Below are 27,994 nucleotides of genomic sequence, written 5' to 3' on the forward strand. Positions count from 1 at the left end.
AAAATTTTATTGAGATAATTTTAAGTCAAACATCCAATATAAGAACAGCTTGCACTGTTTCACCTTGTCTTCATTTAAACCTGTGGTTGCCCTTCACCTATAATATAAACATAACAGTAGGGAATATTACTAAGAAGAACTTTATTTAGATTACATGAAAGGCATGCAAAGGCCACTAAAATTTTGGTTTTATAAAATGGACTAAAACTAGAACCCTAAGAATCATCCTTTTGCTTATATCCAGTAAAACTTCTGTAAAGACTTTCAAGATAGACTTCTAAGCATGTACATTATTAATATTTTTAGACATACCCTGCTTTCTAGAGGTACAAGGAAAGAGACTGTTTAAGGTCACAACAGATGAATTCAAATGAACCTATTAAAAGGTGGTTTAAAGTAGAAAGCAAATCTAACCAACACACAAAAAAACTAAAAACAAAAGTAATTTACAAAAATTCATAATTTAAATATTTTTACTTGAAATAGTATTCTGAATATAAGATAGCTAAACAGGTAATGTCACATTAGGAAGTGTATAAGGGAATTGAACAGAAAGGCCAGTATTGCATTTGTTTTTTTCTCTATTGTGCAGAAGTGCAAAAATGTTTCTTTGGACTAGTATAGCCCTTTTTGTGGTTTCTTAAGTAGGTAACCATTTGTCCCAAGTTTCCACCTCTAGTCCTGGTGTAATTATTAATAATTCCTCTTTTTACAGTTGAAAACATTCCATTTTACATAATAAATTATATGGTCACACTAGTTTTAAGCCATTACCATCATTTTTGACATCAAAACATGAAGGAACTAAGTACCGTGTCTCTCAATATGGCAAAAATTAGAAAGAAAGAAAGAAAATAATGAAGAAGATGGGAAGGGAAAGTAAGACACCTGGAAAAGTCAAGCATTTGTTTCTAAAAGTGCATGCTTTTGAAGGACAATTGCAAATTGTAGAAGTTCTTCAGTGGTACTTGTGATGTTTAGATATTCAGGTATTACTGGAATATATTAAATTAACGCATGCTTTTATAGCATATCAATCATTCCATTCATATTTTGAAATTAATGTATTCACTTTCAATTATACAATACATTCAATATCTGTTAGTATCTTGTTCATATTCCTTGTTGGGTTTTTCCATTTTCTTCAAGATTATGTAAATTACTGGATACTCTATTCATAGCTATTATTAAAAAAAGCAGTCTTTTAAATTTATTAGTTGGATTACTTTTCCTTTTACTAATGATTCATATTTGCCTTTTATTAAGTCCCTCTTTCCTTTTCCCTTAGGTTTATTCTGTTGCTCTGTTATTATTTTTATAATGTGTGCTCATGTAATTTATTATCTATTTTAATAACATGCATTTAAGGCTATGATCTTCCTAAGAGTAAATTTAGTCATGTTCAATAGGCTCCTGGAAGTAGTCTAAACACCACTTTTTAATGTAAATAGTCTAATGAAATGATTCAACAGCATAGAGTAAAAACATTCAGAAAACTAATGTAAGGTAATTTCTTCCCTAAACAGTAAGCACTTCCTTTAAACTCAGAAGCTCTTGTAATTAACAGTCAGCAATTTAGAAATGTGTAAAATACACTTATGTTGACTAACTAGGAATTACTACATTATGGTCTTTGAACTTCAAATCCTATCAATTGATGTCTCAAGGTAGAAACTTGTAATATGCAACATCTGATATGGTTAGAGGTGATTATATCATATAGTATCTTATCTACAGTCTTATTAAAAATAGTAGCTCAAGAAGACTGACAATGGAGCAGGAAGCATGCTTAGCATTGGCATCTTACTCATCATCAATATCACTGATTTACATTCAATATCCCTACTTGATCAACAACAGAAACCAGACTATCTTTTGCCACTTTATTATTCAGTCATTCAAAGCTTTGTTATGGGAAGGATTTAACATGCAATTATTCTTTAATAGCCAGATAATTCAGAATTTGACAAAATCTAAAAACATGTATTAAGGTCTCCATACAGAGAAACAAACATTAAACAGAGTATCTGCTTATTTTCTTAGGATCAATGAAATCTCAATTCAGATAATATAATTTGACTCAAGCCAATATTTTATGATAAACAAATCATGGAAAACAGATTATCTTTGTATTCTATCCAACACAACCAGAGAATACAAAACTCAGCACTGAAAATGATTTTGATATATCTGATTTGAATTCACTGTTTTCAATAAGAGTAAATATGGGTTTAGAAACTGGGATTTGTCCAGAATTTCAAAAATTATGTTAGAGCTGGTCCTAGAGGCTTCTTCAGTGCCTCAGCATATTTCATGCAAACTGCAAATATATTATGTATTTGTTAAAGGAAGAAATTATAAAAGAATATCAAAATTGTTAGCTGTTGGTTATACTCAAAAGTAAGAAAATGCTTTCATATATAATGATCCAATATGACTTTGTTTCTGTATCTGACAGTGGTTAAGCCATGCAGTCAGATATGCGGGGTCTGACTACCTTTCAGATCTTTATATTTGAACTCTATTATTAGAGTAGCAGTAATGCCATCACTATATTATTAAAAACATAATACTGTAGAAAACAAATCCATATAATTTTGCATCTTAATGGATAATATACCTGCTTCTGGCACTTGAAAGGGTTCTAGATTTGACAGAATCTCCCCCTTGACATCAGGACCATCTCCGCGTTTACCTCCTGTCTTTGCCTCAGAGAATTCCAGGAGATCAGCTTCTATGTCAGGCTCTTAAAAATAAAAAGGTTATCAATGACCATACAACCAAAGCTGATCTACAGATTTAATGCAATCTCTATCAAGATACCAATAACATTCTGCAAAGAATTAGGAAAAACAATCCTAAACTTCATATGGAACCACAGGAGACCCTAAATAGCAAAGCAATCCTTACGAAAAAGAACAAGGCTAGTAGCATCACAATACCTGACTTCAAAATATGCTACCAAGGTACAGTAACCAAAAAAGCATGGTACTGGCATAAAAAGAGACACACAGACCAAGAGAACAGAATAAAGAACCCAGATATAAATCCACAGATTTACAGCCAACTGATTTTACACAAAGGCACCAAGTACATTCAGTGGGGAAAGGACGGTCTCTTCAGTAAATGGTGCTGGGAAAATTGGATATCTATATGCAGAAAAGTGAATCTATGCCCTATCTCTCACTAAATATAAAAATCAAATCAAAATGGATGAAAGATTTAAATATAAGACCTGAAATTAGGAAACTACCAGAAGAAAACATTGCGGAAATGCTTCAGGACATTGGTCTACTCTAGACAGAGATTTTCTTGGGTAAGACCTGAAAACCACAGGCAACAAAAGTGAAAATAAACAAATGGGATTACTTCAATCTAAAAAGCCTCTGCACAACAAAGGACAATAGTGAAAGACAACCTACAGAATAGGATAAAATATCTGAAAACTATCCATCTGACAAAGGATTAATAAGCAGAATATATAAGGAACTCAAAAAACTCAATAGCAAAAAAACAATCAAATTTTAAAAATGGGCAAATAAGCTGAATAGACAATTTTTTAAAAAGACATACAAATGGCCAACAGGCATATGAAAAAAATGCTCATTGTCACCAATCATCAGGGAAATGCAAGTCAAAACCACAGTGAGATATCATCTCACTTGTTAAAATGCCTATTATCAAAAAGACAAAAAAATAGATGCTGAAGAGGATGTAGACAAAGGGAAACAGTAGTACACTGCTGGTGGGACTGTGAATTAGTAGAGCCACTATAGAACACAGTATGGATATTGCTCAAAAAGTAAAAATAGATCTACTATATGATCCAGCTGGGCATATATCCAAAAGAAAGGATATCAGTATATCAAAGAGAAATGAACATACCCATGTTTATTGCAGCACTATTCATAATAGCCAAGATATGGAATTAACCTAAATGTCCATAAACAGATAAACTGATAAAGAAAATATAATATGTATACACAATGGAATAATATTTAGCCATAAAAATATTGAAATCATGTAATTTGGAGCTGGAGATCTTATATTAAGTGTCATCAGCCAGGCACACAAAGACAAATATCACACGTTCTCACTCATATGTGGGAGCTAAAAAGTGGATCTCATGGAGCTAGAGAGTAGAATGACAGTTATTACAGGCTGGGAAGGGTGGAGGAGCTGAAGAGAGGTTCATACAGAAATACAATTAGATAGAGGAATATGAGTAAGTTCTAGTGTTTAATAGCACAGTAGGTTGACTAGAATTAACAATAACTGTATATTTCAAAATAGCCAAAAGGAAATATTTGAAGTGTTTTCAATACAAAGAAATGATAAATGTTTGAGGGGATGGATAACCTAATTACCCTGAGTTGATCATTACATATAGTATGCATATATGAAAATATCACATGTACACCATAAATATGTAGAATATATGAACAAACATAAAAGGCTACTGAATCTGGGTGCACCAAGGTTGGGGTGCATATACATTTAGAATTGTTATGTCCTGATGTTGAACTGTACCCTTCACCATTAGAGTGACCTTCTTTGTTTTTATTACTTTTGTTGATTTAAAAACTAAGTTATCTGTAATCACCACCACCACGCCAGCTTTCTTTTGACTTCCATTTGCTTAAAATATTGCTCTTCACCCCTTTACCTTTAGTCTAATTGCTTCCTTGCAGGTTACAGGTGTTTCCTGAAGGCAGCAGATACTTAGCTTGTGTTTTTTTATCCATTCGGTCAGCCTATGTCTCTTGAGTGGGGAGTACAAGCCATTCACATTTATTGAGATAACTGATAGGTGGGGCATATTTCTGTTCATTATGTTGGGTTGAACTTTGTTGCTTTGTTTTCTCTTTTGAGCCATTTTAGTATCTGGGCTTTGATCATTAGCTCTGAGTAGATTTACTTTCGTGAGTGTTTATCGTGCTGATCCATGGGTAAAACTGTTTTGAGTACTTCTTGTAGGGCTGGTCTTGTCTTGGTGAATTCCCTCAGTCTTTGCTTATCTGAGAATGTCTTGATTTCTCCTTCATACACAAAACTTAGTTTTGCAGGGAATAAGATTCTAGGCTGGGCATTGTTTTGTTTCAGAAGAGTGAGAATGGGGCCCCAGTCTCTCCTTGCTTGTAAAGTCTCATTAGAGAAGTCTGGTGTTATTCGAATTGGCTTTCCTTGTATGTTACTTGCTTCTTTTGTCTTAACAGCTCTTAGAAGGGCCTCTTTAGTTGATATTTTGGTCAGTCTGATGACTGTATGTCGTGACGTCTTCCTGTTTGCATTGAATCTCCCAGGGGTCCTCTGAGCTTCTAGAACTTGTACATCAAGATTTTGAGCAAGGCCTGGGAAATTTTCCTCTATGATATCTTCAAATAGCTTGTCCAACCCTTGAGTGTTTTCTTCTTCCCCTTCTGGTAACCCTGTGATCTAAACAAATGGAGAAACACCACCACCATAATATTTGGAGACTTTAACACTACACTGACAGCACAGGACAGATCCTCCAAAAAGAAAATCAACACAGAAATAATGGACTTAAACAGAACCCTAGAACAAATGGGTCTGACTGACATTTACAGGACATTTTACCCCCAAACCAGTGAATATGCATTCTTCTCATCAGCTCATGGGTCATTCTCTAAGAATGACCATATCCTAGGACTAAAAGCAAGTCTCAAACAACTTAAAAAAATAGAAATTATACCATGTATCTTTTCAGACCACAATAGAATAAATGTAGAAATTGATCCTAACAGGAGTCCTCATTTCTACAGAAAGTCATGGAAAGTAAACAACCTTCTGCTGAATGATCACGTCATAAACGAGGAAATCAAGATGGAAATCAAAAGATTCTTTGAACTAAACGACAAAGGTGGCACAAGTTACCAAAACCTGAGGGACACAGCTAAAGCAGTCCTGAGAGGAAACTTTATTTCCATAAATGCCTATATCCAAAAGTCGAAAAGATCACAAATAGACAACCTAATGAATCATCTCAAAGAGCTGGAAAAAGAAGAACAGACCTGCTCCAAACCCAGCAGAACAAGTGAAATCATTAAGATCAAATCAGAACTAAACGAAATTGACAATAGGACAACTATATGGAAGATTAATAAAACAAAAAGTTGGTTCTCTGAAAAAATTAAATTGACACACCATTGGCTAGATGAACAAAAAGCAGAAAAGAAAAATCTCTAATAAGCTCCACCAGGAACAATAAAGGAGAAATTATAACTGATTCCACGGAGATACAAGATATAATTTATGAATACTACAAAAACCTCTATGCACACAAACTGGAAAATGTGGAGGAAATGGGCAATTTCTTAGAAACACACAGCCTCCCTAGGCTCATCCAGACCAATATCAAGTATTGAAATTGAAACAGCAATAAAAAACCTTCCTAAAAAGAAAAGTCCTGGACCAGATGGTTTCACACCTGAATTTTACCACACCTACAAGGAACTGGTGCCTATCCTGCAGAAATTATTCCACAACATAGAGAAGGATGGAATTCTCCCCAACACATTTTATGAAGCAAACATAACCCTGATACCAAAACCAGGGATGCAACTAAAAAAGAAAACTACAGACCAATATCCCTTATGAATATAGATGCAGAAATTCTCAACAAAATCCTAGCCAATTGAATCCAGTTGCTTGTCAAGAAAATAATCCATCACGACCAAGTGGGCTTCATCCCAGGGATGCAGGGATGGTTCAACATACGCAAATCAATAAATGTAATCCACCATATAACGAGAAGCAAAAACAAAGACCGTCTGATCCTCTCAATAGACGCAGAGAAAGCATTTGACTAAATTGAACACCCTTTTATGATAAGAATGCTCAACAAAATAGACATCGACAGGGCTTACCTAAAAATGATACATGCCACATATGATAAACCCACAGCCAATATCATACTGAATGGGGAAAAACTGAAAGCATTCCCACTTAGAACTGGAACAAGACAAGGTTGCCCACTATCTCTACTTCTATTCAACATAGTGCTGGAAGTCCTCGCTACAGCAATCACACAAGATAGCAGAATTAAGGGCATCCAAATGGGAGCAGAAGAGATCAAACTCTCACTCTTTAGATGACATGATATTATACCTAGAAAACCCCACGGATTCAACCATGAGACTCCTTGATCTGATAAATGAATTTGGTAAAGTCTCAGGATACAAAATCAATACACAGAAATCAGAGGCATTCATATATGCCAACAACAGTAAAAGCGAGAACCAAATTAAAGACTCAATTCCCTTCAAAATAGCAACAAAGAAAATAAAGTACCTACGAATATATTTAACTAAGGAGGAAAAAGACCTCTACAGGGATAACTATGAAACACTGGAGAAGGAAATAGAAGAGGACGTAAACAGGTGGAAGAATATACCATGCTCATGGGTAGGCAGAATCAACATTGTTGAAATGTCTATACTACCCAAAGTGACCTACAGAGTCAATGCAATCCCTATTAAAATACCATCATTTTTCACAGATATAGAAAAAATAATTTTACGCTTCATATGGAACCAGAGAAGACCTCGAATAGCAAAATCAATCATAGGCAATAAAAACAAAATAGAAGGTATCAATTTACCAGACTTGAAACTATACTACAAGGCTATAGTCATTAAACAGCTTGAGACTAGCACAAGAACAGGGACATTGGCCAGTGGAACAGAACAGAGAACCCACATATAAAACCATCCTCACATTGCCAACTAATCTTCCACAAAGCAGACAAAAACATACACCAGGGGAAAAGAATCCTTTATTCAATAAATGGTGCTGGGAAAACTGGATAGCCATATGTAGAAGACTAAAATAAGACCCACACCTTTCACCTCTCACAAAAATCAACTCACGCTGGGTAACAGACTTGAACCTTAGGTGTCAAACTAACCTTAGGTAACAGACTTGAACCTTAGGTGTCAAACTATTAGAATTCTAGAGAAAAATGTTGGAAATACTCTTCTAGACACTGGCCTAGGCAAAGAATTTATGAAGAAGACCCCAAAGGCAATCACAACAGCTACAAAAATAAACAAATGGGACCTGATCCAATTATAAAGCTTCTGCACAGCCAAAGAAACTGTCAAGAGAGCAAACAGACAAACCACAGAATGGGAGAAAATTTTTGCAAGCTACACATCTGATAAAAGGCTGATAACTAGAATCTATTTAGAACTCAGGAAAATCAGCAAGAAAAAAATCAAACAACCCTATCAAAACATGGGCAAAGGACATGAACAGAAACTTCTCAAAAGAAGACAGAATTATGGCCAACAAACACATGAAAAAATGCTCAACATCTCTAATCATCAGGGAAAATGCAAATCAAAACCACAATGAGATATCACTTAACTCCAGTGAGAATGGCCTTTATCAAAAAGTCCCCAAACAACAAATGCTGGTGTGGATGCAGAGACAGAGGTTGAAATAGTTTGCGGGTGGAACTGCAAACTATTTCAACCTCTGTGGAAAGCAATATGGAGATACCTTAAAGCAATACAAGTGGATCTACCATTTGGTCCAGCAATTCCACTACTGGGCATCTACCCTAAAGATCCAAAGTCACTTTAATACACCTGCACTTGAATGTTTATAGCAGCACAATTCACAATTGCAAAGCTGTAGAAACAACCCAATAAAATGTGGTATATGTATATCATGGAATACTACTCAGCTTTAAGAAAAAATGGTGATAGAGCACCTCTTGTATATTTCTGGATACAGCTGGAACCATTCTACTAAGTGAAGTATCTCAAGAATGGAAAAACAAGCACCACATGTACTCACCAGTAAATTGGTATTAACGGATCAACACCTTAAGTGGACATATAAGAGTAACATTTATCGGGTGTCCGGAGGGTGGGCAGGTGGAGGAGGGGATGGATATATACAACCACAACGAAGAAGATGTGCAATATTTGGGGGATGGACACACTTTAAGCTCTTATTCGAGGGGGAGCATTGGCAATATATGTAACCTTAACACTTGTACCCCTATAATACACCAAAATAAAAAAAAAAATTTCAGAGAGGGTGGAGCAAGATGGTGGACGAATACCACCGCCAGACAGAGTGTCTCTGCAGAAAAGACAGATTCTAGCAGAAACTAGAGGAAAGAAGCAAGAAGATGAGCATAAAGCGGACAAGGGCCGGAAGGAGGGGTACCTGAGACTCCGGGAGACTCCAAGGGAGGAGGCTGTGGAGTAGAACTGGAGGCTGAGACCACCGGAGCAGCCCAGAGACCAGCGGCAAGGGTAGGTGGATTTGCTGTTTCCCCTCCCCTGCACTCGGGACTGCTGGTGGGCTCCCCAGCGGGTGGGGAGACCTGCGGACACCAGCCCAGAGAACGCCGCCGCTTGCCAACGGTGAGCCTGTAGCAGACGTGGCACCAGGTTCCCAACTTCCTCCGGGCACCTCCGTGTACACAGACCCGAGCCGCACGGCAGACGACATATTGTCTCCTCCTCCCCTCTGCCGACCCTACCCGCGGCTGCCCAGAGAGACAATACAGCCACCAGCCGGAGGCACCTCCAGGGAACGGGACCTTCCCATTTGGGACCCCGCCCGCCCTCCCAGGTGCTGCTGGCACCGTGTTCCCAGGAAAACGGTGCCGACTCAAAGGCTGAGAGACATAGACCCAGCTTGGGCTCCCTGCGGGTGAATTAGGACCGGAAATCCTCTCCCTGGTGGGAATACAGTTTGAACTCTGGGACCCAGAGGTCGGACCTGAAGACCAGATCCCCTGCACCGAGGGCTAGCATTGCCCGGGGCACAGAAGGGTTATACGTGAACAGCCTACTGAGGTGTGTGTGCCTCCAGGGGCGGATCGGCGTCCTAGAGGGCAACCCTCCTCCCAGGAGGAGGCCGTGCGCCCAACCCAGGTGGCGTTCCTGTGCAGGGAACCTCCCCGGCGTCATCACAGTCCGGGGAGGCCTGGTGGCTTCTGGTCTGGCCTGCTGGCAGAGGCCCAGGAGTAGCTGCGGAGTTGGGGAGGGTGGAAAGAAGCGAGGCTCGCTCCAGACTGTGGGTATCACACAGACCCACCCCCACACACAGACTTTCTGGCTGAGTGGGACCATTCCAGCCCCGCCCTGACAGCTTTCCCTGGAAGCAGAGAACAGAACTTTGACCCCTGCTAACGGCCTGAGGGCAGGCTTACCCAACCCAGCTCCGCCCAGAATGAGAGCTGATAACAGGACTCAAAATCAACACCATAGCCTGTTCCTCCAAGCAAACGCCACCTACTGACAGGGACGGCATCTTGCACAGCCTTTCCACGGCACCCACTGACTCAAAATACAGGGAGTGGTCCAATTTCACCCACAGACACCACCTAAAGCCTGAGAAACTAAACAAGGTGTGTGAATACCCAAACAATAACCTAAGGAAAGAAACAACAACTGATCGACATGGGAAGAAATCAGCGAAAGAACTCAGGAAATATGAAGAACCAAACGGAAAACAACCCCCAAAGAGGAGCACCAGCCCCCTAGAAACGGACACCGACCAAAATCAGGCAACCAATATAACAGAAGAGGAATTTCGTATGTGGATCATAAGAACACTCAACCAGCTGCAACAACAACTCAATAACCAACACAAAGAAACCACAAAAAGTCTCCAGGATATGGGAAAAGAAATAGACACATGAAGAAAAGTGTAACTGAACTCCTAGAAATGAAGAATCAATTCAAGGAACTACAAAATACAGTGGAAAGTCTCAAGAACAGGGTAGATGAAACAGAAGAAAGAATCTCAGAGCTTGAAGATAACACCCTCCAATTAAATAAATCAGTCACAGATAGAGCAGAGAAACAAGACAAAAGAGCAAAGCCTACAAGAGCTGTGAGATTATGTGAAGAAACCTAATGTGAGGGTCATAGGGTTACAAGAAGGGGAAGAAGACAACACTCAAGGATTGGACAAGCTGTTTGAAGATATAATAGAGGAAAATTTCCCAGGCCTTGCTCAAAATCTTGATATACAAGTTCAAGAAGCTCAGAGGACCCCTGGGAGATTCAACGCAAACAGGAAGACGTCACGAAATGCAGTCATCAGACTGACCAAAGTATCAACTAAAGAGGCCCTTCTAAGAGCTGTAAAACAAAAGAAGCAAGTAACATACAAGGGAAAACCAATTCGAATAACATCAGACTTCTCTAATGAGACTTTACAAGCAAGGAGAGACTGGGGCCCCATTCTCACTCTTCTGAAACAAAACAATGCCCAGCCTAGAATCTTATTCCCTGCAAAACTAAGCTTCGTATATGAAGGAGAAATAAAGACATTCTCAGACAAGCAAAGTCTCAGAGAATTCACCAAGACAAGACCAGCCCTACAAGAAGTACTTAAAACAGCGTTATGCACGGAACATCATAATAATAAACCACGAATATAAAAACAACCAAAACCCAAAGATATTAAAGGCCAGATATTACAATGGCTCAAGACAGAAATCATAGCAACAACATCCAACCCAACAGAATGATCAGTAATCTACCTTACCTATCAGTTCTCTCAATAAATGTGAATGGCTTAAACTCTCCACTCAAGAGACATAGGCTGGCTGAATGGATAAGAAAATAGAGGCCAAGTCTATGCTGTCTTCAGGAAACACATCTAACCTGCAAGGATGCATACAGACTAAAAATAAAAGGGTGGACATCAATATTCCATGCAAATAGGAGCCAAAGAAGGCTGGTGTGGCAGTTCCAATTTCAGACGATTTAGTTTTTAAACCAACAAAAGTAGTGAAAGACAAAGAGGGTCATTATATAATGGTGAAGGGCACAGTCCAACAAGAAGAGATAACAATTTTAAATATATATGCACCCAACTTAGGTGCACCCAGATTCATAAAGCAAACCTTACTGGAGCTAAGCAAATGGATTAATAGAAACTCCATAATCGCCGGAGATTTCAACACCCCACTGATGGCACGAGACAGATCCTCCAAACAGAAAATTAATAAAGAAATAATGGACTTAAACAAAACTCTACAACAATTGGGTCTGAGAGACATCTACAGAACATTCTACCCAAAATCCACTGAATATACGTTCTTCTCATCAGCTCACGGGACATTCTCTAAGATTGACCATATCCTAGGACAGAAAGTAAATCTCAAGAAATTCAAAAAAATAGAAATCATACCATGCACCTTCTCAGATCACAGTGGAATAAAACTAGAAATCAACCCTAACAGAAATTCACATTTCTACACAAAAACGTGGAAATTAAACAACCTCCTACTAAATGATCACTTCGTAAATGAAGAAATCAAGACGGAAATAAAAAAATCTATAAAGAAAACGACAAAGGAGAGACAAGTTATCAACTCCTCTGGGACACAGCTAAAGCAGTTCTGAGAGGAAAGTTTATCTCCATAAATGCCTATAACCAAAGGACAAGAAGATCACAAATAGACAATCTAATGAAATGACTCAAAGAGCTGGAAAAAGAAGAACAGACCAACCCCAAACCCAGCAGAAGAAGTGAAATCAACAAGATCAAATCAGAAGTAAATGAAATTGAAAACAGGGAAGCTATTCAGGAGATTAATAAAACAAAAAGTTGGTTCTTTGAAAAAATAAACAAAATTGACACACCATTGACTAAGCTAACGAAAAGCAGAAAAGAGAAATCTCTAATAAGTTCCATCAGGAATAAAAAAGGAGGTATCACAACTGATCCCAAAGAGATACAAGATACAATCTATGAATACTACAAAAATCTTTACGCACACAAACTGGAAAATGTGGAGGAAATGGACAAATTTCTAGAAACACACAGCCTCCCTAGGCTTAACCAGGAAGAAATAGATTCCCTGAACAGACCAATCTCAACAGCTGAAATAGAAACAGCAATTAAAAATCTCCCTAAAAAGAAAAGTCCCGGTCCAGATGGCTTCACACCTGAATTTTACCATACTTCCAAAGAAGAACTAGCACCTATCTTACAGAAACTATTCAACAACATCGAGAAGAACGAAAACCTCCCCGACACCTTTTATGAAGCGAATATTACTCTGATACCAAAACCAGGAAAGGATACAACAAAAAAAGAAAACTACAGACCAATATCCCTAATGAATATAGATGCAAAAATTTTCAACAAAATCTTAGCTAACCGAATCCAGACACTTATCAAAAAAATAATCCACCACGACCAAGTGGGCTTCATCCCAGGGATGCAGGGATGGTTCAACATACGTAAATCTATAAATGCAATTCACCACATAAACAGAAGCAAAAACAAAGACCACATGATTCTTTCAATAGATGCAGAAAAAGCTTTTGACAAAATTCAACACCCTTTCATGATACGAACACTTAAGAAAATAGGCATAGAAGGGACATACCTAAAAATGATACAAGCCATATATGACAGACCCGTAGCCAAAATCATACTGAATGGGGAAAAATTGAAATCATTCCCACTTAGAACTGGAACCAGACAAGGCTGCCCATTATCTCCACTTCTGTTCAACATAGTGCTGGAAGTTTTGGCTACAGCAATCAGACAGGAAAATGGAATCAAAGGTATCCAAATAGGGGCAGAAGAGATCAAACTTTCACTGTTTGCTGAAGATATGATATTGTATCTAGAAAACCCCAAGGATTCAACCAAGAAACTCCTGGAACTAATCAATGAATTTAGTAAAGTCTCAGGATACAAAATCAATACACAGAAATCAGAGGCATTCATATACGCCAACAACAATCTAATTGAGAACCAAATCAAAGACTCAATTCCCTTCACAATAGCAACAAAGAAATTAAAGTACCTAGGAATTTACTTAACCAAGGACGTAAAAGACCTCTACAGGGAGAACTATGAAACACTGAGGAAGGAAATAGCAGAGGATGTAAACAGATGGAAATCCATACCATGCTCGTGGATCGGCAGACTCAATATCATCAAAATGTCTATACTCCCCAAACTGATCTACAGATTCAATGCAATACCTATTAAAATCCCATCAGCATTCTTAACAGATATAGAAAAAATAATTTTATGCTTCGTATGAAACCAAAGAAATCCCGGAATATCAAGAGCCATTCTAGGCAACAAAAACAAAATGGGAGGCATTAATATGCCAGATATCAAACTATACTACAAAGCTGTAGTAATTAAATCAATATGGTATTGGCACAAAAACAGGAATATTGACCAGTGGAACAGATGTGAGAATCCTGATATAAAACCATCCTCATATAGCCATCTCATCTTTGACAAAGCAGACAAAAACATACGCTGGGGAAAAGAATCCCTCTTCAATAAATGGTGCTGGGAAAACTGGATAGCCACCTGTAGAAGGCTAAAACAGGACCCACACTTTCACCTCTCACAAAAACCAACTCACGCTGGATAACAGACTTCAACCTAAGATATGAAACTATTAGAACTCTAGAGGAAAAAGTTGGAAACACTGTCCTAGACATTGGCCTGGGCAAAGAGTTTATGAAGAAGTCCCCAAAGGCAATCACAGCACCAACAAAAATAAATAAATGGGACATGATCAAACTACAAAGCTTCTGCACAGCCAAAGAAATAGTCATGAAAGTAAACAGACAACCTACAGAATGGGAGAAAATTTTTGCATCCTATGCATCCAATAAGGGACTGATAACTAGAATATACTTAGAACTCACGAAAATTAGGAAGAAAAAATCAAATAACCCCATTAAAAAGTGGGCAAAGGACTTGAACAGAAATTTTTCTGAAGAAGACAGAAGAATGGCCAACAAACATATGAAGAAATGCTCAACATCTCTAATCATCAGGGAAATGCAAATCAAAACCACAATGAGATATCACTTAACCCCAGTGTGAATGGCCTTTATCAAAAAATCTCCAAACAATAAATGCTGGCGTGGTTGCGGAGAGAGAGGAACACTCCTATACTGCTGGTGGGACTGCAAACTAGTTCAACCTCTGTGGAAAGCAATATGGAGATACCTTAAAGCAATACAAGTGAATCTACCATTTGATCCAGCAATCCCATTGCTGGGCATCTACCCAAATGATCCAGTGACACTCTACAAAAAAGACACCTGCACTCGAATGTTTATAGCAGCACAATTCATAATTGCAAGGCTGTGGAAACAGCCCAAGTGCCCATCAATCCAAGAATGGATTAATAAAATGTGGTATATGTATACCATGGAGTACTATTCAGCTCTAAGAAACAATGGTGATATAGCACATCTTATATTTTCCTGGTTAGAGCTGGAACCCATACTACTAAGTGAAGTATCCCAAGAATGGAAAAACAAGCACCAGATATATTCTCCAGCAAACTGGTATTAACTGAGTAGCACCTAAGTGGACACATAGGTGCTACAGTAATAGGGTATTGGGCAGGGGGGAGGGGGAGGGGGGCGGGTATATACATACATAATGAGTGAGATGTGCACCATCTGGGGATGGTCATGATGGAGACTCAGACTTTTGGGGGGAGGGGGGAAATGGGCATTTATTGAAACCTTAAAATCTGTACCCCCATAATATGCCAAAATAAAAAAAATGCACAAAGTTGTAGTTATGTAGAATAAGTCTAGAGATCTAACATACAGCATGACTAGTTTATAACATTGTATTATCTTATTACTGGATATCTGCTAAGGGAGTAGCACCAGAAAAAAAGTAACCACGTCAGGAGATGAATATGTTAATTTACTTGACTGTAGTAATCATCTCACTATGTATATGTTTATCAAAACATTATACTGTATATCACAAATATATACAATAAAAATAATAAAAAGGCTATCAACTTAAGCAGTAAAACATGAAATATAAATAAGGAAATGATAATATTAATTTCCTTAGTGTTGTGAAATAAAATCTGTAGGCTAGTGTGATGATAACTGTGATGGTTAAGAATCCCAGCAGTGTTCTGTCAGGAGTTTGTGGCCAGAACAAAAGGATAGCAACATTTTTCAAATATTACCCTTTTCCTTTCTCAAGCTTTCCTTCAGACAACTTGGTTGCCTCCTTTGTACTTCTCTGTTATTGTACTCGCCACAATAAATCAGTGATTTTTTAGTGGGGCCTGACTATGTGAGTCCAAGGCTGAAATCACATCTGTCATTAGTATTAGACCCCTTGCATGTAGCATGGTATGAGTAGGAACCAATAAATGTTGAGTGAAAAAAAAAGTCTTAATAAGCAGCTTGTCTGTTCTCGTTTAAAATGTCACTGCTAAGAAAGACAAAGACTGAAGAACTGGTTCAGATTAAAAGAGACTAAATAGGCTCGGTGCTATGGCTCTTCCCTGTAATCCCAGCACTTTGAGAGGCTGAGGTGGGAAGACTGCTTGAGGCCAGGAGTTCCAGATCATCCTGGATAATATAGTAAGACCTTGTTTCTACAAAAGACAAAAAAATTAGCCAGGCATGGTGGTGCATGCCTCTAGTCCTAGCTACTCAGGAGGCTAAGGTAGAAGAATAATTTGAGTCCAGAAGTTGGAGGTTTTAGTGCACTATGATCCCACCACTGCACTCCAGCCAGGGTGACAGAGTAAAACACTTTCTCAAAAATGAAAAAATAAAAAAAGAGAGAGAGTGTGAGAAAGAGAGGCAGACACTAAATATACATGATAACAAAATGAGAAAAAAAAATTCTATAAAGGTAATTGTTGGGACAATGGGAGAAATTTAAATATAGACTGTATATTAAATGATTGTATTTTCTGGTTGTTAAATTTCCTAAATTTGATAATTGTACAATGGTTATCCAAAAGTACTTACTTTTTCTTTGTTCTTAGGATGTACATTTACTTACGGTAAAGGCTTTTTACCTTTCCCATAGGGCAAAGCTATTTCATCATATTTGGAAATTAATTGAAATGGTTTAGTATTATTAATAAACATGAGGGAATCAAGATGGCGGACCAGAAACACTGCCAGACAGAGAGTATCTGCAGAAAAGACAGATTCCAGCAGAAATTAGAAGAAAGAAGCAAGAAGACGAGCCTACATCAGACAAGGGTCAGAAGGAGGAGTAACTAAGACAATGGGAGACTCCATGGGAGGAGGTCGCGGAGGAGAAGTGGAAGCTGGGACTGCCGGAGTAGCCCATAGACCAGCGAGAAGGGTAAGTGGACTGCCGATTCCCCTCCCCTGCAACTCAGACTACTGGTGGGCTCCCCAGCGGGTGGAGAGACCTGCGGACACCAGCCCAGTGATGGCTGCCGCCACTGAGAAGCCAGTAGTGGAAGCGGCACCAGGCTCCCAACTCCCTCAGGGCACCTCCATGTGCACAGACCCAAGCCGCGTGGCAGGAGCCATATTGCCTCCTTCTCCCCTACACCGACCCTACCCGCAGCTGCCCAGAGAAACAATACAGCCACCAGCCAGAGGCACCTATAGGGAACGGGACCTACCCTTTTGGGGCCATACAACTAACTAAGGGAAACTCAGACTGTGAGCTCTCTACCCACCAGCCCTCCCAGGTGCTGCTGACACAGTGATCCCAGGAGAAGGGAGCAGAACCTGAGGCTGAGAAACACAGACCACGCTTGGGCTCCCTGTGGGTGAACTGGGACCGGCACTCCTCTCCCTGGTGGGGAAACAGTTTGAACTCTGGGACCCAGAGGTCAGACCTGCAGACCAGATCCCGTGCACCGTGCACTGAGGTTTCGCATTGCCCAGGGCACAGAATGGATATACATGAACAGCTGACTGAGGTGTGTGTGCCTTCAGGGGAGGATCAGCGTCTGAGAGGGCAACCCTCACCACAAAGGGAGGCCGTGCACCCAGCCCAGGTGGCGTTACCGCACAGGGAACCTCCCGGCCGACATCACAGGCAGGGGAGGCTTGGTGTCGTGTGGTCTGGCTTGCTGGCAGAGGCCAAGGAGTAGCTCCAGAGTTAGGGAGGGTGGAAAGAAGCAAGGCCTGCTCCAGACTGCGGGTCTCAAACAGCCCCACCCCCACAGGCAGACTCTCTGAGTGGGGCCATTCCAGCCCCTCCCTGACAGCTTTTCCTAGAAGCAGAGAACAGAACTTTGACCCCTGCTAACGGCATTGGTGGTGCCTGAGGGCAGGCTTACCCAACCCAGCTCTGCCCAGACTCACTCCCAGACCAGCCCTCACTGAGTGGGAGAAAAGGACACACCTGGAAGTCCCAGGGCCCAACCCAACACCTGAGGCAATAGAGTGCCTCCCTACAGGAACAAGAGCTGATAACAGGACACAAAAACAAAAGTGTAGCCTGCTCCTCCAAATAAGCGCCACCTACTGACAGGGAGGGCATCCTGCACAGCCTTTTCATGGCATCTACTGACTCATTATACAGGGAGTGGTCGAATCTTACCAACAGACACCACCTACCAGCTCAGAAACTAAACAAGGCGTATGAATACCCAAACAAAAACCTAAAGGAAAGAAACAAAAACTGATTGACATGCGAATAAATCAGCCAAGGAACTCAGAAAATATGAAAAACCAAACAGAAACCACAGCCCCAATGAAGAGGACCAGCCCCCTAGAAACAGACACCAACCAAAATCAGGCTACCAAAATGACAGAAGAGGAATTTCGAACGTGGATCATCAGAAAATTCAACGACCTGGAAGAACAACTCAATAACGAACACAAAGAAACCACAAAAAGCCTCCAGGATCTGGAACAAAAGTTCACTAAAGAAATAGACACAATGAAGAAAAGTTTAACCGAACTCCTGGAAATGAAGAATCAATTCAGGGAACTACAAAATACAGTGGAACGTCTCAAGAACAAGTAGATCAAACAGAAGAAAGAATCTCAGAGATTGAAGATAAAACCCTCCAACTAAATAAAACATTGACAGAGATAGAGCAGAGAAACAAGAGAAAAAAGCAAAGCCTACAAGAGATGTGGGATTATGTGAAGAAACCTAATGTGAGGGTAATAGGGTTACCAGAAGGGGAAGAAGACAACACTCAAGGGTTGGACAAGCTATTTGAAGATATAATAGAGGAAAATTTCCCAGGCCTTGCTCAAAATCTCAATATACAAGTTCAAGAAGCTCAGAGGATCCCTGGGAGATTCAATGCAAACAGGAAGACGTCACGACATACAGGCACCAGACTGACATAAATATCAACTAAAGAGGCCCTTCTAAGACTTGTAAAATGAAAGAAGCAAGTAACATACAAGGGAAAGCCAAATCAAATAACACCAGACTTCTCTAATGAGACTTTACAAGCAAGCAGGGACTGGGGCCCCATTCTCACTCTTCTGAAACAAAACAATGCCCAGCCTAGAATGTTTTTCCCTGCAAAACTAAGTTTTGTATATGAAGGAGAAATAAAGACATTCTCAGATAAGCAAAGTCTCAGAGAATTCCCCAGGAGAAGACCAGCCCTACAAGAAGTATTCAAAACAGCGTTATGCACGGAACATCATAATAATAAACCACGAATATAAAAACAACCAAAACCCAAAGATATTAAAGGCCAGATAACACAATGGCTGAAGACAGATATCAAGCAACGACATCCAAATTTCTAGAAATACACAGCCTCCCTAGGCTCAAGCAGGAAGAAATAGATTCCCTAAACAGTTTAATCTCAAGAGCTGAAATAGAAACAGCAATTAAAAATCTCCCTATAAAGAAAAGTCCCGGTCCAGATGGTTTCACACCCGAATTTTACCACACTTACAAAGGAGAACTAGTACCTATCTTGCAGAAACTATTCCACAACATCGAGAAGAACGGAAACCTCCCTGACAGCTTTTATGAAGCAAATATTACTCTGATACCAAAACCAGGAAAGGATGCAACAAAAAAAACTACAGACCAATATCCCTAATGAATATAGATGCAAAAATTTTCAACAAAATCTTAGCTAACCGAATCCAGACGCTTATCAAAAAAATAATACATCATGACCAAGTTGGCTTCATCCGAGAGATGCAGGGATGGCTCAATATACGTAAATCTATAAATGCAATTCACCACATAAACAGAAGCAAAAACAAAGACCACATGATTCTCTCAATAGATGGAGAAAAAGCTTTTGACAAAATTCAACACCCTTTCATGATACAAACACTTAATAAAACAGGCATAGAAGGAACATACCTAAAAATGATACAAGCCATCTATGACAGACCCATAGCCAACATCATACTGAATGGGGAAAAATTGAACGCATTCCCACTTAGAACTGGAACCAGACAAGGCTGCCCAGTATCTCCACTTCTATTCAACATAGTGCGGGAAGTCCTGGCTACAGCAATCAGACAGTAAAATGGAATTAAAGGTATCCAAATAGGGGCAGAAGAGATCGAACATTCACTGTTTGCTGATGATATGATATTATATCTAGAAAACCCCAAAGATTCAACCAAGAAACTCCTGGAACTGATCAATGAATTTAGTAAAGTCTCAGGATACAAAATCAATACACAGAAATCAGAGGCATTCGTATACGCCAACAACAATCTAATTGAGAACCAAATTAAAGACTCAATTCCCTGGGCCGGGCGCTGTGGCTCACGCCTGTAATCCTAGCTCTTGGGAGGCAGAGGCGGGCGGATTGCTCAAGGTCAGGAGTTCAAAACCAGCCTGAGCAAGAGCGAGACCCCGTCTCTACTATAAAATAGAAAGAAATTAATTGGCCAACTGATATATATATAAAAAATTAGCCAGGCATAGTGGCGCATGCCTGTAGTCCCAGCTACTCGGGAGGCTGAGGCAGAAGGATCACTCGAGCCCAGGAGTTTGAGGTTGCTGTGAGCTAGGCTGACACCACGGCACTCACTCTAGCCTGGACAACAAAGCGAGACTCTGTCTCAAAAAAAAAAAAAAGACTCAATTCCCTTCACAATAGCAACAAAGAAATTAAAGTACCAAGGAATATACTTTACCAAGGAGGTAAAAGACCTCTACAGGGAGAACTATGAAACACTGAGGAAGGAAATAGCAGAGGATGTAGACAGATGGAAAGCCATACCATGCTCGTGGATCGGCAGACTCAACATCATTAAAATGTCTATACTACCCAAACTGATCTACAGATTCAATGCAATACCTATTAAAATCCCATCAGCATTCTTCACAGATATAGAAAAAATAATTTTACGCTTCGTATGGAACCAAAGAAGAACCCGAATATCAAGAGCAATTCTAGGCAACAAAAACAAAATGGGAGGTATTAATATGCCAGATATCAAACTATAGTTCAAAGCTGTAGTAATTAAAGCAATTTGGTATTGGCACAAAAATAGGAATATTGACCAGTGGAACAGATGTGAGAATCCTGATATAAAACCATCCTCATATAGCCATCTAATCTTTGACAAAGCAGACAAAAACATACGCTGGGGAAAAGAATCCCTTTTCAATAAATGGTGCTGAGAAAACTGGATAGCCACTTGTAGAAGGCTAAAGCAGGACCCACACCTTTCACCTCTCACAAAAATCAACTCACGCTGGATAACAGACTTAAACCTAAGGTATGAAACTATTAGAATTCTAGAGGAAAAAGTTGGAAACACTCTCCTAGACATCGGCTTAGGCAAAGAGTTTATGAAGAAGTCCCCAAAGGCAATCACAGCAGCAACAAAAATAAATAAATGGGACATGATGAAACTAAAAAGCTCTGCACAGCCAAAGAAACAGTCATGAAAGTAAACAGACAACCTACAGAATGGGAGAAAATTTTTGCATCCTACACATCTGATAAGGGACTGATAACTAGAATATACTTAGAACTCACGAAAATCAGCAAGAAAAAATCAAATAACTCTATTAAAAAGTGGGCAAAGGACTTGAACAGAAACTTTTCTAAAGAAGACAGAAGAATGGCCAACAAACATATGAAGAAATGCTCAACATCTCTAATCATCAGGGAAATGCAAATCAAAACCACAATGAGATATCACTTAACTCCAGTGAGAATGGCCTTTATTAAAAACACCCCGAATGACAAATGCTGGCGTGGATGCGGAGAGAGAGGAACACTCCTACACTGCTGGTGGGACTGCAAACTAGTTCAACCTCTGTGGAAAGCAATATGGAGATACCTCAAAGCGATACAAGTGAATCTACCATTTGATCCAGCAATCTCATTGCTGGGCATCTACCCAAAATATCCAATGACACCGTACATAAAAGACACCTGCACTCGAATGTTTATAGCAGCACAATTCATAATTGCAAGGCTGTGGAAACAGCCCAAGTGCCCATCAATCCAAGAATGGATTAATAAAATGTGGTATATGTATACCATGGAGTACTATTCAGTTCTATGAAACAATGGTGATATAGCACATCTTATATTTTCCTGGTTAGAGCTGGAACCCATACTACTAAGTGAAGTATCCCAAGAATGGAAAAACAAGCACCACATATACTCACCAGCAAACTGGTATTAACTGAGCAGCACCTAAGTGGACACATAGGTAGTACAGTAATAGGGTATTGGGCAGGGGGGAGGGGAGCAGGTATATACATACATAATGAGTGAGATGTGCACCATCTTGGAGATGGTCATGCTAGAAACTTAGACTTGTGGGGGATTGGGGGAAAGGGCATTTATTGAAACCTTAAAATCTGTACCCCCATAATACGCCGAAAGAAAAAATAGTAATAATAAACATAATATCATTAAGTCTATATATAAATATAAATATATATAAGAATACACACTTGCATTTGTTCTAAAAAAATAAAGAAAAAATTAATTTAAAATAAATGTAAATAAATTTAAAAAAAAATATATATATATATATATATAAGAAAGGGAGAGGGGGATATAAGTAGGTATTTGAGAGTGTGAGGCAGAAAAGAAGGAAAGGAAGAGGAAGGTGTCTATGAAAGCAATGTGCCAAAAAGTATAACAATTGGTGAATCTAGGTGAAAAGAACATGAAATTTAATTGTGCCATTCTTGTAACTTTTCTGTAAGTTTTATTTTTTCAAAACATAAAGTAAAAATAATATATACAATAGTTTGATTATAGTTCAGGAAGAAATGAGTTGTTTTTGCAACACTGACAGCAACTTCACATCTTTGTTTTCCTGTATTATTAAACCTTATTTTACATGACAATCTAAGGATAAACCATATTACATCTACATTTCCTATATTTTACTATAGTGTATTAAAAGGAGGGAACATCAGCTATCTAAGAAATCTGAAGGCTACACTATATGGATAGGATTTAAATGTAATTTTCTGAAGGATTAGCTGAGTAGATTTTCAGGTCTATGATAAATCTTGACACTTGTCCCTTATTGGCATAAGCAGAATTTATTTTGTTAAATTTAGTTATATATAGGTCCAAAAGCCCTATACGTAACATTCTATAAATGAATCCTATGTAGAAGACCATAGTATCAAAAATAACAGCAAAATTATTTGTGACTAATAGAAAAATAACAGCAAAATTACTGAATAAAGAAGTGGGGTAGAAAGAAATTAATGAGTACTGCTGTCAGTCATATTTTGGAAACCTCTTAACAGTGAATTGCTGAAATAATCCATAGCGTGAATTATGTAAGTGTTTAGCTTAAAAATATTATATTTTTAAGAAATAATTTCTGTTTCATGATAATCTTTAGGATATTTCTAATCTTTCTAATCATAAAAGTATTTAAACACTCTTTAAAAGACACTTAGAAATCATACTAATATAGCTACCTATATTCCAGTATCCTGAAATTATCCAGCTTTTACCAAACCTAGTGTAAAAAGGTATCAATCAAAAAACAAAAGTAAACAAGACAACACAGTTGTGGTGGCTCACAACCTGTAATCCTAGCACTTTGGGAGGCCAAGGTGGGAGGAATGATTAAGTTCAGGAGTTCAAGATCAGTCTGAGAAGATTTAGACCCCATCTCCACACACAAAAAAAAAGACAGAAAAAGAAAAGAAAACCATGGAGCTGAGTAGTGCTCCATGGTACACATATACCACATTTCATTAATCCACTCATGTATTGATGGGCACTTGGGTTGTTTCCACATCTTTGCAATCATGACACACTTGTAACTTCGACTGAAATGGCAATTTATGTGACCAAAATATTTGTACCCCCATAATATTATGAAATTAAAAAAAAGAAGAAAAAGAAAAATTAGCCAGGCATGGTAGCTTGTGCCTGTAGTCCCTGCTACTCAGGAAGCTGAGACAGAAGGATTGCGTGAGCCCAGGAATCCAAGGTTGCAATGGGCTATGATGACATCACTTCACAGAGTAAAATCTTGTCTCAAAAAACAAAACAAAACAAAACAGTGGCTATCATTCATTGAGCTCTTTTTGGAGTCTCTATGCTGCACTGAACTGTGTTTTTTCCTGGGCCAGTACTGAGTGATGTTACTATACAAACACATTTGAGTATTAAACATTTTAGGCAAAACTATTCACTTTTTCTTATAAAAACAGAGATGATGGGAAAAATACTATTTTATGAATGAAGTAATAATCTGCCTCTACTCGTTAAGTGCTCTTTGGTAAGACACAATCCCTGAGCTTCAGTTTTCTCATTTAGAAAAGGGGTTTAACAAACCTACATTAACAGGCCTTATTTCAGGTGTTATAAGTATGTTCACTTCGTACTTTATATATGCTATTAAAAGGTGCTTATCCTTTTGATGCAATGACTAAGTAATAGTGTACAAGTTTATGACTGATATTAAACATTGTTCCCTTGGATTTTCTGGCAAGAAAGGAATTTTCAAGCACATTAAATAAGTCCCAAAGACAAAGGGAAAATTGTTTATAGTAAGGGAGTACACAAAGCTGCAAATTATATTCTTCACTTTTTCGAGCCAACGTTCAGGAAATGTTTGATATCTTTTTCTAATGTTTCCTTTCCTACTCTTACTGGTTAGGTCATAATGTAAACATACACCTTACCCTCACTGGCATTTTTCTTCCCTTTACCTTCATCTTGAACCTCAGGTGCTACTCCATCTTCGTTCTCCTGACCAGGTGCAATATCCTGAGTTTCAGCTGGTGGCTCCTCTTGCTGAGGTTCTTCCTCATTGGGCTGCTGGGCCTATTGGAGTGTGTGTGAAAACAAAAAGTTTTGTCGTTAATACATGTAACAACTATACTTATCTTGTATACACATAGATATACCTAATCATAATTAAGTCTAAAGAAATTTTTCAACATGATTCTATATATTTTTTCTTCATAAAGTTACTCTTCCCACATAGAGGTCACACCATGAAGAACTAGCTCCAACAATTTTGGAGGATATTTTAATCTATGCTAGGATGGATGTGTGCAATCTATTGTTAGTAAACACGAGAAGGCAGTCGTGGGGCATATTTCCCAGGAATGTTCCATCCAGGCAACAGCAGAATGTAATCTTCCTGGATGAATACGTCTTTCAGGACACCAATTGTCACCCATTATCAGCATGAAAAACCTTTATCAGCATATCTATACTATTCAACACCATTTTCTCAAAAATAAATTTCTCTTAACAGAAACATTGAATATTAAGGCACTCACAAACAGAGGCTCAACTGGCTGAGAAGATTCTTGTTCTTCATCTCCTCCTGCTCCAGATTTAGATGTTAATCTTACTTGCTCACTCATATTTCACACTGAAAGCAGAATATTGTGATTGGGAAAAGGAACCTAAGAGGACAGCTATATCTGACCACTTCCATGGCCAAATGTTAACTTGGAATTTTTTTGTGTAAATTCTCAAAATACTTTCAAATTAAGTCCCAAGGTAAACATAAGCATGTACACCTACTCAGTGCTTGCAAAGCCATTTCTGTTGGCCAAGCTGGCAGAACAATGGTTTCACAGCTACACTCTCATCATGGACACCTTTGGGAAAATATGGCTAGCAAATTAAAACCGGAGCGCCCGCTACTTTCCTCGCAGTCCCACTCACTAGGCCCACGTGCCCACTCAAATCGAGTTTTGTTGGAGCGCAAGGCCCCGCCCATTCCTTCCCGTGGCGTCTTCTACGACCCTTTCCAAACCTCCATCCGGAGGTGAGAAGTTGGGACATGAGTGATCGGCTTGCTCCTCACTCGGCACCACTGCGGGGTGCTGCACAGACCTCGGGGACGAGGTCGCCAGCCCGCAGGGTGTCCAGTTTCCAGGCCCTTGCTTACCGCCCGCCCCGCCCCGCCCCCTACTAAGGACCTGGGATCTGTCCTCTGGTTGTGCTGGGGTCCCGGGCGTCCCCGGGACTCAGATACCTCGAACACCACCCCCAGTACTCGCCCCATCTTCACCTGACCCATCCCCTCCGTGGAGCCCTCCTCCCTTGTCCCAGCCCCGCCACGTGGACAAGGCCCATGGCGGCGGCGCTGCCTGTGAGGAGAAGGACCACGACGTCCAGGACCTTCCCCCACGGCTACGGAGCGCCCAGCCCTGCCGCCCGCAGCCCTCTGGCTTCTGCTCACTCACACTTAAACTGCTGGGAGGAGTAGTGCCTACCTAGCGACCGACTCTCAGCCAAAGAGAACCAAGACGCCACCTCTCCCTCCACAGCTCTGTGCGCAGCAGGCGGAAAGCAAGGCGCATGTGCAACAACAGCCTTGTGTGGAAGGGAGCATGCGCACTGACTTGGACACCTGTGGTGTGGGCTGGGTTTTCCCATCTTCCGCAGACCTGCATCCCCTGAGTCTTCTGAGTATGAAGAAAGGTATGTAAAGAGAGTTTTTCCGCCCCTGCCGCTCAACCATTCTTATGCATCCGCATCCAGAAACTTTAGGGACAAATAGGCCCATGTGGCCCTTAGTGGAGGATGTCTCAGAAAGACCTACAGTGACAGAAATAGAGATTAAGAATTTAGTATCTGTTTTATACATGCTTTGATTAATCACTTCCTTCCCTGGTTCTTGGTGTTTCATCATGCTTGCAATGAATTTAACTCTTTATATAGAATAAATACATTCCCACACTATTTGCTTTCTCTTGGTCGTGTTACTGCACTTTTAAATTTCTGGACTGGTAACCGAGTTCTCTAAATATGTCTGTGGTCATTCAGGCAGTGTGTGGTTCAGAAACATCCATAGATATTGGTCCTAGGGTCTGGGCTCAGTCTACTGTCATATGATGTACAGCATTGGTGACGATGGTCATCATATACTGTTCTCCCCAATTATCAAATAACCCGTTCCTAAGACAACACTGACATAATTTCATGATGCTGTAAGGCAGAGCACTACCTCGACAGAGGCACTAGCATCTCAGGTGTGGAAGAGCTTTAGGGATATTTATTCTGAGTTTGAAGTCTGGCATAAAGCGGGTCTTTCAAGCTGGGGGACAGTTTGGTTAGACTTGGTAGGAATTGTGATATAATGTTTTAGGATTGGCGGACACGGCAAGGCAAGGATTTTAGGACGAGGAATTCAAAGAGTTTGGGGATTCAAAAATGTCATTTTGTTAGCAGCCTCTAGTTGGGGGTGTTTCCAGGTTCTTGCTGGAAAAGAAAAATTGCAGGAAAAGAAAAATTCCAGGATGCACTGAGTAAGCCAAGCAAGGGACAGCTTTTTTTTTTTTCTTCTTTCAATTGAAACTGAAAGTACCCTGTGAAGAGAAAGTGTGCAGGCAGGCTGAAAAGAGCAGCTGCTCCTGAAGGAAGTGGTTTTGGTCTTTTGAAATCTTACTCATTGAGGGGAGGAATATTCAAGGCTAAGGGGTTGGCTTTTACTAAGAATTTGGGTGGTAATTCCTAGAATAGAGTTCCTTCCCATTTTGATGCTTTATATCATTGTCTTCGAACTGTCATGGTGATTTCAAGGGTGGAGAAATTTTAAAACTGCAATGTAAATAATATTGTAATTAACCAAAGTTCACGTAAGGTGACAGAGATAGCTGACAAGCCAGGTGAAACCAGTTGAAGCAAGTTCTTGGCTGCAGTTATCATCCCTTCTAGTAAGCTTCTGCCTGAGGGTTGTTTACTTTAACACCTGCACCTAAAGCTTCAAGTCCCTGCAATCTGCTATCAGCCCTGTTCACTAGTCTCCTACTCTAACAGTTTGAC

The 27,994-nt window shown here is 39.6% G+C and overlaps 1 protein-coding gene across 2 annotated transcripts; it reads right to left on the bottom strand.

Annotated features, from left to right (window-relative positions):
* On the bottom strand, positions 1-26,527 carry LOC105868659 (P antigen family member 3-like). Of its 2 annotated transcripts, none has more exons than XM_012759724.3 (5): positions 26,443-26,527; positions 25,495-25,589; positions 24,916-25,030; positions 2,621-2,746; positions 1-97 (listed from the first exon to the last, which is right to left on the bottom strand). In XM_012759724.3, the coding sequence occupies exons 2-5, from the start codon at positions 25,579-25,581 to the stop codon at positions 75-77; spliced, it is 351 nt and encodes a 116-aa protein (XP_012615178.1). In that variant the 5' UTR covers positions 25,582-25,589; positions 26,443-26,527; the 3' UTR covers positions 1-74. The 2 variants fall into 2 exon arrangements, with proteins under 2 accessions (XP_012615178.1, XP_012615177.1); XM_012759723.3 differs by having other exon boundaries at positions 24,889-25,030.
* Between the last annotated feature and the right edge of the window lie 1,467 nt (positions 26,528-27,994).

The sequence above is a fragment of the Microcebus murinus genome, chromosome X, assembly GCF_040939455.1.
Source record: "Microcebus murinus isolate Inina chromosome X, M.murinus_Inina_mat1.0, whole genome shotgun sequence".
NCBI classification, from domain to species: Eukaryota; Metazoa; Chordata; class Mammalia; order Primates; family Cheirogaleidae; genus Microcebus; species Microcebus murinus.